Source organism: Vidua macroura, chromosome 8 (assembly GCF_024509145.1).
Source record: "Vidua macroura isolate BioBank_ID:100142 chromosome 8, ASM2450914v1, whole genome shotgun sequence".
NCBI classification, from domain to species: domain Eukaryota; kingdom Metazoa; phylum Chordata; class Aves; order Passeriformes; family Viduidae; genus Vidua; species Vidua macroura.
The window spans coordinates 11,683,270-11,696,184 of NC_071578.1; the positions used below are offsets into that span (position 1 = coordinate 11,683,270).

Sequence of the window (12,915 nt, forward strand, 5' to 3'; positions counted from 1 at the left end):
CAGCATTAGAATATATGTGTCCCCATGAGGTGTGGAACAGAGCACTCACACATATATTGACTCATTCCTGTGTCCTGACACAGATCAGCTCTGGCCTCTCACCCCTGTCTCCTCCAGGATGAGAACATGAGGAAAACTCTGGCTCTTCCAGCCTTTCTGAGAACAGCATCCACTAGTCAGTGACTTTCATGACTGTTAAACTTTGTCTTTGGGAAAGAAAATGAGAATCTTCTCTTCTACAGAAGACATATCATTCTCAAATGATTCAATATTTTATCGTCTAACATTTGATCTCATTCTGCAGAGTTAGACCTGCCTATTTCCCCTTTCTGTGAGTCATTTTTCCATCTCCCCAAACCAGTTTATTGCCTGTTTCCAGGAGCACTACAGGAAGCATAAATAATTTTTTTTTTTAAAGCCACAGAAAGCTGAGAGGCATAAGAACAAAACCTTAGTGCAACTCAGAAAGGCAGGCTTTGTTACTTGCAGTATGTGAAGTGGAACAAGTAATGCGGATAATCTGAAATTAATTAAAGGGAAAGGAGGGTACATTGAACCTGCCACAAAGAGGTGCTGTAAAAGCAAACTGAAAATGCTACACTACCAGCAGTGGTGACTTCTGATTAAAGGAACAGAGTTTCCAGGCAGGTTAGCAAAAACCAACATGAACACTTAATTAAGAAAATTAAGGACTCATCAGTGCTGATGCTGTAGCTGTGGTTTAGGTGCCTTGAAAAAGAAGCCGTTTCTGCTTTGGATCAACAGACCATGCTATGTGTGAGTTAGCACTAGAGGGACAACTTTGGAATCTTTGGACCAATTTGAACTGAACTCAACAGGGGATAAAAAGTCACAGAGGTGCAGAATTCTTCTAAGTTGAGCTGAGTGAAGAAGCAGGCCCCAAAATAATATCTGGCCTGAACCATAAGGCACCCAGTGTCCCCTTTCAGAGCTGGCAGGGCTCCAGCTGATTGATGCATCATTCACAGTGAGCTCTCCAGCACATCTGTAATGCTCAGCCAAGTACACCTTGTGCCACTTTTCACCCCTCCAAACAGGCAGCAGAATGAGGGATCATTACAGAGATGATAGCAAACACAGAGAGAAGAGAGTCCTGGGAGGGCACACAGTTAAGTGATTGCAAACTTCTGTTGCTTAACAAAATGACCAGGCATTTTGCTCATTTCCTGGTCCTTCAGAGAGCACACAGCTCTCACAGACCAGATAAAGTATTCAGCATGGCTACTGGGGCAGGGCCTCAAAGACACTCAGCAGAAATCATAATCTGGTGGGCTGTCCTGGCCAGATCTTGTTCTGCTGTATTCCATATCCCACACTTTTCTGAAAGCCCTTCAGTTAAAGGCTCAGCTACCCATAAAGTCTGACCACAGACAGCTGAACAATCTCTATTATACCTCAGTGACACCTGATATGGACACCGTGACTGGATGGGGCTTTATCCTGGTGTTGCTCCAATAGTTGCCAAAGTACACCTGAACAAAGAGTCTTTCTTCTGAAATACCAGTTGTGCCAAGTAGCATGGCTATCACACAGGTTTGCAATCTCACTGTCTCACAGGCAAAGCTCTTTTCAGGCCAGGTACAAATGTGTTTTTCAGAGCCCAGGAGGCAGGCGTGCATGTCTGCCTCTCCCACCACACACTGTGAGCACGAGCTGTCAGTGCTTCTTCACATGCAGGCTCACCAGTCTTGTGTCTTGCACTGGGGCTTTTGGCCAGACAGAAGCAAAAACCTGCCCCACTGCAAACACAAGATATACCAGCAGTACCCATGTTACAGGCTGATGCAGTTTATGCAAGTTCAGAGAGCCAGTGTGTCTGTCCACAAGTGCCAGGCCCCATCCCCAGACACCCAGCTGCACTCCCATCCATGCTCCCACTGTAGAGTCAAGAATGAACAACATTTTGCTGGTTGGGAATAAAACTAGAAAGACACTGTGGGTGACAGAACAACCACTCTCATACTGGTTCAATCCTCCACCTGGCAGAAGACTGCCAGGAGGAAACCCAACCAGGCCCCACCAAGGGGGCAGAAGGAAAATTCATTTGCCCTCTCTCAGGAGTATTTCACCTGCACCTGGTGTTGGGCAAAGACTTTCCCCTTTGGCTGTAAAGTGGAACATAAAGGGGAAGGCCACTGTAATGGCCAAAGAAGCCTACAAGACCCTTGAACTTTGCATCCTTCTACATTATCCCATGCAAGATTGCACAAACAGGCATACAAACCTACATGTGCTTTCATCCTAGAGTATTCCAAACAATCCATGTACCTCAGAGTCAACTCCCACTCCCCTGATCAGACAGATGTGATTCCTTTCCTGTCTGCATTTCCAGTGAAAGCTCAAATTCATGGCTCCCATGGTCTCATAATGCTGATTCTCATCCAGCTCAAAAGGAGCTGCAATTTGAAATGGCTTGATCTGTCAAGCCAAGCAGGTAAAGGGATTGGAACAGCAGACAATGATCTTAAAACCCTTTGAGACAGAACTTTGCAATGCTTTAACTTGATCAATCTGTTAATGATTTTAGCTGACCATGTTCTACTTTTCTACTATTGAGAGCCATGTTCTTTCCCCTCTTAACTCCTCGCCTATTTTTCCTTTTATGAAATCTCTTATTAAAAAAATATACAGCATCTAAGTTGTAGCAATGAAGTAAAGTAAGTCCTTTGTTATTTAGTAGCCCATCAATACTGGTCATAGCCCAGAGTATATCCCTCCTCTCTTGCATGCCTCAGTTTTTTTCAAAAAAAGGGGGAAAAAAAGGTTATAATACTGACCTTCCTTTTAATGACCTTTGGAATACACAGCTGAAGGAGGCAGCAAAGACATTTTTATGTACAGTCATGCCTGCTATTCTGTAAACACAAAATTGGTAGGATTTGGTAGTAAAGGACAGGAAGACTGGAACAGAGAAATGTCTCCATATACACAGCCATCCACCCCACTGCCTTGTGCAGAAAGAATTCACCTCCCAGTTCTCTAACAGAGGCAAATAAGGCCACAGACCAGCCAAATCTACCTGCACCTCATGGTATTGATCACGCCTGAGAGGGATTTTTCAAACAGGCACCAACTGCAGGGAAAGGCTAACAACCAATTAAAGCTTCGACTCCATCCCCCCTTCACCCATGAGATCCTAAAGTATTTTGGCAAGAGCAAGATAATCATGTTTTACACATTCTCTTCCACACAACAGCTTTTGCAAATGTCCATCCAGTGAGAGCCTTTCATGTGAGTTAACTCCTGCTTGTGGATAGGGAATCCAAGACATTTTAGGCACAATGGCAAGACCACAAATCACAAAGCCTTCATGCACAGCCTGCTCTCCTCCGGTGCCCAAGGATGCACATCTGAACTCAACCCATACATTTCTCTCTGCCCTGAAAGTCAGCAGGAGCTCTGTGCTGAGTTTTCTGCTCCATTAACCCCTCACTGGGGTCCTCCACCAAATCCCCAGGAGATGCTCAACCCATTTCAGGAGCCTACCAGCAACACCACTGAAGATATACCAGCAGTACCCATGTTACAGACTGATGCAGTGTCAAAGCAGTTGCTTCCAGCATCCCAGTTCTTCAGCCCATCACTGACCCAAGTGATTTGCAGCTGCTCAGTCCTAGTTTTTTTTTTTAATCCCAAACCTACATTTTAGTCCCAAAGTGATCAGCTAGTGCAACTATGTTTCCCAGGAAATGTTTCTTTGTCCCACAATGCAGTGGCTGGCAAAAATTCCAATTCTTCCTATTCCTCCACATCCACAAGAAAAGAAAGGAGGAACACAAAGCCTGAGATTTGTGCAACACCTTCAGCTCGGTCAAAAAGTTAGAGTGCCAAGTGGCAGGGACCTGTCAGGGCAAGTGCGTCCCCCTGCGGATCAGGCACAGGGAGAGAAGTGAAGGAGCCCAACTCTCCTGCCCTCCCCTGCCGCTGTCGATGGCGCAGGAGAGGGGGCAGATGGGCAGCGAGGTGGCTGTGTCAGCAGTCCCCCGGGAGCGACAACAACGGGGCAGGGTAGCGGACGAGAAGGAGGGTGCGGGCAGGAGCGGCTCCGCTGCTCCCCGCGCCGCAGCGGCCAAACAGCCTCGCCCAGAGCAGCGGCGGCGCCGGCAGCTGCAGGGCCATGCCAGAGCGTGTACAGGCACGGCTCGGGCTGCAGGGGACGGAGCAGATGAGAGACCCCGGCACAGGGAGAACTATCTTCAGGAAAAAGCCTGGCAGCGATTAGAGACGGCACAAAAGGAGACCGCATCAGCTGCACGGGATGGCGAAACGCTTTACCGCGGCCGAGTGCCTGCTAGGACTCTTCTGGTCTCTCGCAGAGGGAACCCCAGACCGCGGGAGTTTCCCAGAGCCTGTGACTCCGAGCGGGTTTCCATATCAATATTTCAGCAGCCTCTGCCTTCCCAGCACGCAGTCCCGGCTCCAGCAGCATTCCCTCCCTTTCTCAGATGCCCACGCTCCCTCTAGCGCCCGGCTCCGCTTCCCTCGCCCCGCAACCCGCAGCCTTCCCTCGGCCCGGCCCCGGGGATCCCGGCTGATTGAACTGTAGTGCTCTGCAGAGCTGCCTGCCTGGCATTGCGGCGCATGCTGGAATACGAAGGGGAAAAAACACCGTGACAGCCTCTGTGTCAGGGCTGTGGCGCTCGTTTCAGTGGGAGAGCAATCAGGTCTCCTTCAGCTCTGAGAGGGAGGAACAAAAGTGAGATTTGATCACTCAGCATCCATCTTTTTTTACTTTTATTGCATGCTGCGACTCCACTGGTTATGAAGGCTGGAAATTGACCCTAAAGTTTCCATGGCAGATTATTTATCAAATATGTTTACACCCACACAGACACGTTCTACAAACATGCAGCAAATTTTCTTCAGTTCCCTCAATCTCATAATACCCCATAAAGACAGGAAAGGAAATATTTCCATGCTCTCCTTTTTGCATGGAGGAAATATTAACAACAATGATGCAGTTCTCTCTGAACATTAGGAGAAGTTAGGATTTGGGAAATTGTTTACTTTGTATTCCTACATGGAGTTTAAGCAAGCCAGGAAGCTTGTATGCAAAGGTGTGAATGCAACAAAGTATATTCCATCGAAGGGATATTTCAGCTTAAAATTCCTATTGGGCTCCACCAATTATGTCACCAGAGCAGTCTCCAACATGGCTTACAGTGTGGGTCAGACTCCCAGAGAGTAACAAACTCTCAGAGCCAAACAAGAGACAGTGAAAGGCTGTGCACAAGAGAGGAAAAAAACTCATCTGCCCACAGTCCTGTGGCTGTAATTCAGAAAACGTGAAGGGCCCACAGGTCTCCTTGCTGCACTGCTCCATGTTTCCTCACCTCTTATTCATTTCTCAATCTTACTTTCCACTGCTTTAGGATCCTCCAGGATGAATTCTCCACTAGAGTAAAATAGCCTAGATTAAGCCTACATCAATTTAAACTGAGGATCCAAACAAATACTTTGCTGCTTTGGGGAATTTCTGCAATTATAGGATTCAATGCTTCACAAGAAACATGTCATTTAATTTACTGTCTTGACTGAGGCAGGTTGGATTCAACACCTTCAAACACAGATTCTCAATGGAAGAAAAACTTGACCAGAGCCCAGCCAAACCCAAGCATTAACTCCATAACTGACAGGTCCCCTGCAATGTCCTCAAAGCAGCCCCAACCATGAGGCCTGGCCCTCAGTTCTGGTATGAATTTGGAATTGTGTGTGAGTGCTGATTGACATAAGCATGTACTGCTCTCTGTTCTACCCACAGACATCCTGGGAGCTCAAGGAGCATGATACTCCAGTATGACTTGAGTCAACTCTTGACTGTTTGCAAGACTGGTTTCCAGTATTCTTCAGTGCAAGTAACACTAAAGATCTTTGCCCTTAACCTGTGCTTTTCCCATTAGACAACACTTGTCTCCTATGTTTTCTAAAATCTCTACTACAAACACAGCTGTAAATTCGGAAACTCTCAGAAAGTTTCATCTTCCTACAGCCGTGCCTTCAAGAAAATATTTGTTTCATCTCACCTCCCTTTTGAGAAAAATCTCTCCTGCCTAACATAAATTATCTGCTCAAATCCCTTTTCAAAAGACTTCATCATCTAATTGGATAAATGTTTTCCATTATGGAAAAAAAAATAATTAAAGAATCACATAGCTGTTTCTATTTGCATTTAATCCACTTTGAAAGCTTAGCCACAAGTCCCAGGGCATCATCCCTGATCATGGCAAAGTATGAGTACTGAGGTCTGAAGAGAAATTGCTGATAGGAACCTCAGATAGGAGCAGATCTGTTACTGAGCTTGGAACTACAAGAACATCCACAGTTTGCTGTGCCAGGCAGGGAAACGGCCCAGGGAACCTGCCAGTTTCCTGGGATCCACTAACAGTACCCAGGTCCAAACATCAAACTGACTTTGCAATGAAACCAGTCTGGAGAGAAATAGCACAAAAGCTATTTTCCAGATGCCTTCTCCCTGGTCTACTAACTCAACACAACCACAACAGTAGCTGCCATGTTGGTTTCATTTTTCTTTCCAATCTTCTATTTAAACATTAATTAAAAATGGATTGACAAAGTCCTGGAGAAGGACTTTAATAACAAGCTACATTAATAAAGGTAGAGGAAAAGTAGAAATGCATAAAGACATTTTGCCAGAGTTGGCCTACCTTCAATGGCAACAAGACCGTAGCATACTCAAAAGCTATTTGAGAACAAAGCAGTCCAGAATAGAAATTAAAATATCTGCCAAAGGCAGTGCAATTAATGTGGTTGTTCTCTCACCATTTTTGCATTCTAGGAGTAAACATTTTAGACTGAAATCCAGCTGGACTTTTGGAGCAGTTACCCGCGGCTGACAACTAAATTCAGCCTGCCTAAAGATTTCCCTTCCTCCTTTCCAAGCATAGCAGTCTATTTGGAATTGCAAATATTGCCCATCACACACCGCATTGCAAGGCAGCTTAATGAAAAACTACCTGGCACAGAGTGATCCCATTGGCCTCCCCAGATTGTAATGCTCCGTGGGAGTGAGTAATGTCTCAGCATCCAACCACCAGTACATTAGCAGATCACACCAGAACTCTGCCAAAAGCATTCAGAGGAATCATTCCCGGAAGAGACAGGCTTCACTGGGAGAACTTGCACAACCTGCTTGTCACTGCCAGCCCCCAGAGCTTGCACAGGGCAAAGAAACAGGATCAATGGTAGCAGGAGGTAAAGAAAACCCATTCAGAGCAGAGTGGTTCCCATCAGATTATCATCTTTACATGAGTCTTGAAAACCCCTTCTGGTACCTTGCTGCAGCACTTCCTTTGAGAAGAAACTTTTCCTAACATCCAGTATGACATACATTGGGGCTGTTAACACATGTCAATCCCTTTTCAACCAAAAAGATATGCTGCATCTTCTAATTCTACTTCCAATGTCTGTAAGCTACTGCAGCATTATTAGCCTCTTCTTTATTATATTGTCCCAAAGGCATCTCATATCCCAAGTCTTGGAGTTAATCTTGAAACCACATTAACTCTAGAAATAACAGTCACAGGCTGACTGGACAAAACAGTGCAGCATGACTGCCAAGACAAACCAAGCCCCAGTCCAGTGTCTCACCAGCTCTCATCCTGCCTTCCCCAGTTTTCAGGGCCTGGATCATGCTGTAAGCATCAGTGCAATTGCATGGTTTGCATAAGCAGCAGCTGCATCATTGAAGCACACCAGACTTCCACTGGTTTATTTTCTGCACTGTTCTACTACAATGAGATGAAAAAAATTGCCCTGCTGACATTTTTCATATAGTATGAAAAATCCAACCCCTAGTATCATAGAGGAACTTGGCCTGGCTGCAGCAACCTGCAAGATACACATGCCTTAGCCCTCTTCTGCTCTTACTGAGACATTATAGTGCATTTCTCATCTTTATTCCAGAAGTTTGGGAGAATTTATGCCAGAATTTGGGAGATGTCCCTGCCCGTGACAGTGGGGATTGGGACTAGATCATATTTAAGATTCTTTCCAACCGTTAATATTCAATGATTCGGTGGAGTTTGCCCCTGGTTACTAAAAAAAGCAAAGACATATATACATGGGATAGCTAAAGCATGCAGTGATCATAGCCACAGCTTCTCCATAGATAGTTGATTAAAAATGTCTTCCAGAGAAAGCTAGAAATGTGCATCTTTTCTTCTGATATTAAAAAAAAAAAAAAAAAAAACAATGCCAGCCACAATGCCACAGAATTCGTGGTAATTCCACTGTGGAAAAGGCATGGGCAAAATTAAGTACTTCCTATAAACAGCTACTTTCATCAGAGGGACAACTCTCTAACCTAAGAAAAACAGTTCCCATTTCCCATTCCACCAGTGACCATACTAGGAGAGCAATCCTAGTAAGTGTATTTTATTCACTGTAGCTTCTTGGAATCTCTTGGGAAACCTACTATCAAGAAACGAGATAGTGAGGTTTAAAACTGTAAGAGCACTAAAGGTGCTGCTACCTTTTTTTCAGGTCCTTATCCTATAAATCAGGAAGAGAGGAAGGAGGAGAAGATCATATGAGGAATCAAATCATCTTCACAAGAAGGTTGGAGAGAGCATCTGATGAGCAGAACAAGGAAAAATTTCATGCACTAACATAAACATCTAGAGAGGGAAAAGAATTCTGAAGGGTACAACTGCTCACTGAATGACACATTTGTACACAGCATGTGTGTTCAGAGAGAAATTGTTTTGGAAAAAGAATGGCTTGCATATCTTTTGGAAATAATAGTATTTTTCACTAAAAATCCTCCTTTCTTTAGAAAAGCTTTGGCAAGAAAACATTTTATCTGATCTTTCCAAGGTCCCTCAAGAGCTTCATGACCTTGCTCAACAAATGCTTCTATTAGGGCAGATTGGTATTTGAAGCCCAAATAGAAGTCTGCATTTTCCAATATCAGACACACTGAATTAAGCCAAGTGCCCTCCATAAGAACATAGAGAACACAAACCTCACTTCTACACAGACTAGCAGTTTTGTATTTTCCTAACAATTTTCACTTCAGGATCCTCAGGTATTGTACAAAGCAGAAATGAATTCTGCTCCACACCACCACTTTGTGGTAGCTAAGTAGTACTATCCTCGTTTAACATGGAAGAGGAGATCCAGAGAGGTTAATTGTCTTTCCTAAGGTCACAGAAAAAGCCTCTGGGCAGGACAAAGCAGAGAACCCAAATTCCCTGATCTCACCAGCTTTTTGCCTCTATCATAATCCTGACCTCACTATCTGAAAATACAGAAAACAAAAGTTTTTTGCCTGGAAGGGATTATGTTTTAGTAAGTTAAATTGTGATTTCAGGGATGTGTGAGAAAAGGGGGATAGGAGATTCACAGACACTTGCTTTTAAAATAACAATAATTTAAAAAGCAGAGGGTTTAAACATTCTAGGTGACAAGACGTCCAGCAGCTGCAAAGGCCTCCCTTTTGTGGAATGTCTGCAGATCTTCTTTGCAAATGCATCCAGTTTTAGGAATACCCCACTACTAATGCACAAAACTTGATTGATCATGCTTTTAATAACACATAAGTGACAAAAACTGAGGTTTTGAAGCATGTTCAAGTAACAGAATTGGTAAAAGAAAGCTGTTTGCCTCTTTACTGCTTTGGGAGCCTGAATACAATATAACATACAGATGCATCCTACCTACTCTACTAGGTCAACTGGCATAATCATGACATGAGTTAATACCTATTGTCCATTTCCAACACACCATCCTGCTGCTTTACATCTCCCGTGACCTAAGAAAATGTATGCTTTGTGATGTGGGGCTGGGGACCAATGTGACTGGCAAAAGAAGCCACACTGTTTGCCCAAGTGACCTTGGGCAAATTGCTTCATGTTCCTGTGACATGGGCACACCAACAGTAGAATTAGGTAAAAACTGAGCTGCAGCAGAAAAATAGGCATTGGATTCAGCCTTATCTGTTAATTAATGAAAGAACCCAGGTTCAAGCATATAACTTTCCCTCTACACAGTTAAAAAAAATCCAATTAATTACTAAATGCAGTATGTTTTCTCCAAAAGACAAGAGAGAAAAATTCTCAGAATGCTAGACTTCATGTTAGGAAAATCACAAAAAGATAACATATTAATTTATTATCATGCTTGCTTCTCCTTTCTACAAACACCACACTGGCAATAAACACCAGTCTTTTGCTTTAGTTTGTGCTTTTGAGTTGGAAGCTTTCAATGCATGATATCCTGAGGTGCAAAATCCTAATGGCATGCCATGGACAATCAAGATATTTTCTTTCATTACCCTTCTCAGTCACTTAAAGAATAAGGAATCTAGTTATTTAAATAGCATGTTTCTGTAAAAGAAACCAAGGAGAGAGAATTTTGTGAAAATCACTTTCTGAGCTCTGCTTTAGAAAAAAATAACCTTTCTTTCCCCTGCAAATGCCTACAGAATGAGTTTTCACTGCTACTTTAAGCAGAAATACTCAAAATTATTGGAAATCCATGCTGGGAAGGCATGGGGGAGGCATTTAAGCTTCTTTTACTCAACACCCCTTGATTCAGCATCAAAATGAAACAAAAGAGAGGGTATACGGGTTGTTTTCTTCATTACATGGCATGTTATGTTAAAAATAAGTAGTCCTAGAGACAAGTGTAGTGCTGAAATATACTATACAGCTGTGTTCTCTTCAATGTTTGCTTTCATCTTTAATGAGAGTGAAATTCATGTCTGGCAAACACAACTGCCTTTAAAAATTGGTTAAATCAAAGTAACATCTACATTGCTGTCAGAATTATTGCCTAAGTAGCAATAAATAGACAAGAAAAAATCGAGTCCAAAAGAAAAAGTTGAATTGCACATTACAACCCATAGCTGATGCACAGATAGAGACACATATAGATAAGTAGGCAGACAATTTGCTTTTTCATGGCTAGTAAGTTCCATGAAGAATGTATCTGAAAATGCAGCCAATCTGTTTTATGCTGTTAATTGCTTTATATTCATCTCCAATAGTGGCAAGTGGAAAAACAATAAAAGAGGCATTTTCAAGGCAGTGACAAGCTATAATAATCAGAATAATGGGAATATTGTCATCAGACATAAAGGTTTTCCGGAGTCCTTTAGATTACATCTGTTCCCAGACTACATGAGAGTAGAAATGGCATTTCTGATACAAAGTCAAAAGAAACTTCAAGTTTTGTCCACAGCCACCTGCCGGGAGTTGCAGAGCGGGTGTGAGGGAGGGTCCTGCTCTCTCACGGCACAACGTGTGGGCTTTTGGGACATGCCCTCTACACACGCACACACACAGTCCCACAGGCTTTCAGGGACACCTCAGTGACTCGTTATTATTGACTTCGGGAAAAGGCGTGAGATGCCATGGATTTTTTTACAAACTTTCCACTCTGCTTGCACTACGTGCCTCTCCTCAAAGCTCCTTGACGTGCTGTGGAGCTTTCCACCCCTTAAGGAATTAATGGGATCTCTCTTGTTTCCAGCACTCACAGCGGGGCACTGGAGGGCTTTTCCACCAGCCCTGCGCATCATACATCCCAGGCAGGGAGGCAGCGAAGCGTGCCACGGTGTTTATTACATACGGAGAGACTGAGAGAGGGGGTCCCCAGGGGAGCAGCACACGGGACACGCTGGAGCGCAGAGGAGAGCGCTGGGGCCAGCCCGGCCCTGCGGGGCGCTGCCGCCGCGCTGCCCGGGGATCGCGGCTCTGCCTTCGGGGACGGGGGCAGAACCGTGTTCCCACTCGCCTTCACCTTTCCCCAGGAAAACTTTTCTCCTGCGGCCATCGCTCCGTCTCCCACTCCCGCTGGCGACAAGGGCACGGTGCCCGCCCAGCGCCCCTCTCCTCCCCGCACCCCCGGCCGCAGCGGCAGGCTCAGCCCCGTCCCGCCGCTGTCCCGGCTCCGTCCCCGCCAAGCGCCGCCGGACCGGCTCGGCTCGGCTCGGGTCTGCGGGGCGGTACTCACGCTGCTGTTGTGTCCGGACCAGTGCACCATGGCTTGGTTGTGCGCCGCATCCCCGGTGAGCGCGAAGGTGGTGCTGCTCAGCCTCGGCTCCTCGGCCCCTCGCGGCCGCGCCGCTCTCCCATCCTCCGGGGGCCCGCGGGGCTGAGCGCGGCCGCCGCGCTGCCCCTCGGCCGCGGGCACCCCCCGGACTGCGCCGGCCGGCGGCGTCCGGCGCCCCTCGGTGCTCCGGCGGGTCCGCGGCGCCGCCGGGCCCCGGCTCCCGGGCGCGCCGCCTCCCGCCCCCGCCGCGCGGAGCGCCGCTCCCCGCGGCCCCGCTTGGCCCCCCGGCTCCGCGCCCGGCACCGGCTCCGCGGCGGCCGCCGCCCCGACCGAGCCCCGCGCTCGGCCGCCCGGCCAGCTCCGTAATCCTCGCGGCGGCGGCGGCGGCGGCGGCTGTCGCTGCTCCTGCCTAAGGCGAGACGAGGAGGACGGCCAGGAGGGCGATGGAGATGAGCAGGATCTGCAAGTTATTTCGGCGCCGGTGCAACACCAAGAGAGAAGTAAGAACCATGTCCAGGCGAGAAAAATGGTGTGGCAGGTCGGAAAGCAGTTGGTCCCCTTCTCCATGCCTTTGCGGAGCGAGTCGGGGGGCTTGCAGAGGGAGGGGGGATGAGGCGCTGCGTTTAGGGCTTTTTTTTTCTTTTTTTTTTAGGAAGAAAGGGGCCGGATTCTAATTATAATATTTATTATTTGCAAAAGGCGCCTCTTTCTCTCGCTCTTCTTCTTTCTCTTCTTCGGTTTTCTCTTGACTCTTTCTCAGCCTCTGAGACGATGACCAGGAAAAAAAAAAAAAAAAAAAAAAAAGGAAAGAAGGGGGGGGAAAGGGAAAAAAAAAAAACTCTCCCCGGTAGTTGGATTCTGTTCCTTACTGTTGCTGGA

The 12,915-nt window shown here is 46.1% G+C and overlaps 1 protein-coding gene across 1 annotated transcript in view; it reads right to left on the reverse strand.

The window, feature by feature from the left end:
- SORCS3 (sortilin related VPS10 domain containing receptor 3) overlaps positions 1 to 12,603 on the reverse strand; it is a 265,016-nt gene extending 252,413 nt beyond the window's left edge. The window contains exon 1 of the mRNA XM_053983733.1: positions 11,998 to 12,603. Coding sequence (XP_053839708.1) covers positions 11,998 to 12,603 — 606 coding nt within the window. The remainder of the gene's footprint in view (positions 1 to 11,997) is intronic.
- Between the last annotated feature and the right edge of the window lie 312 nt (positions 12,604 to 12,915).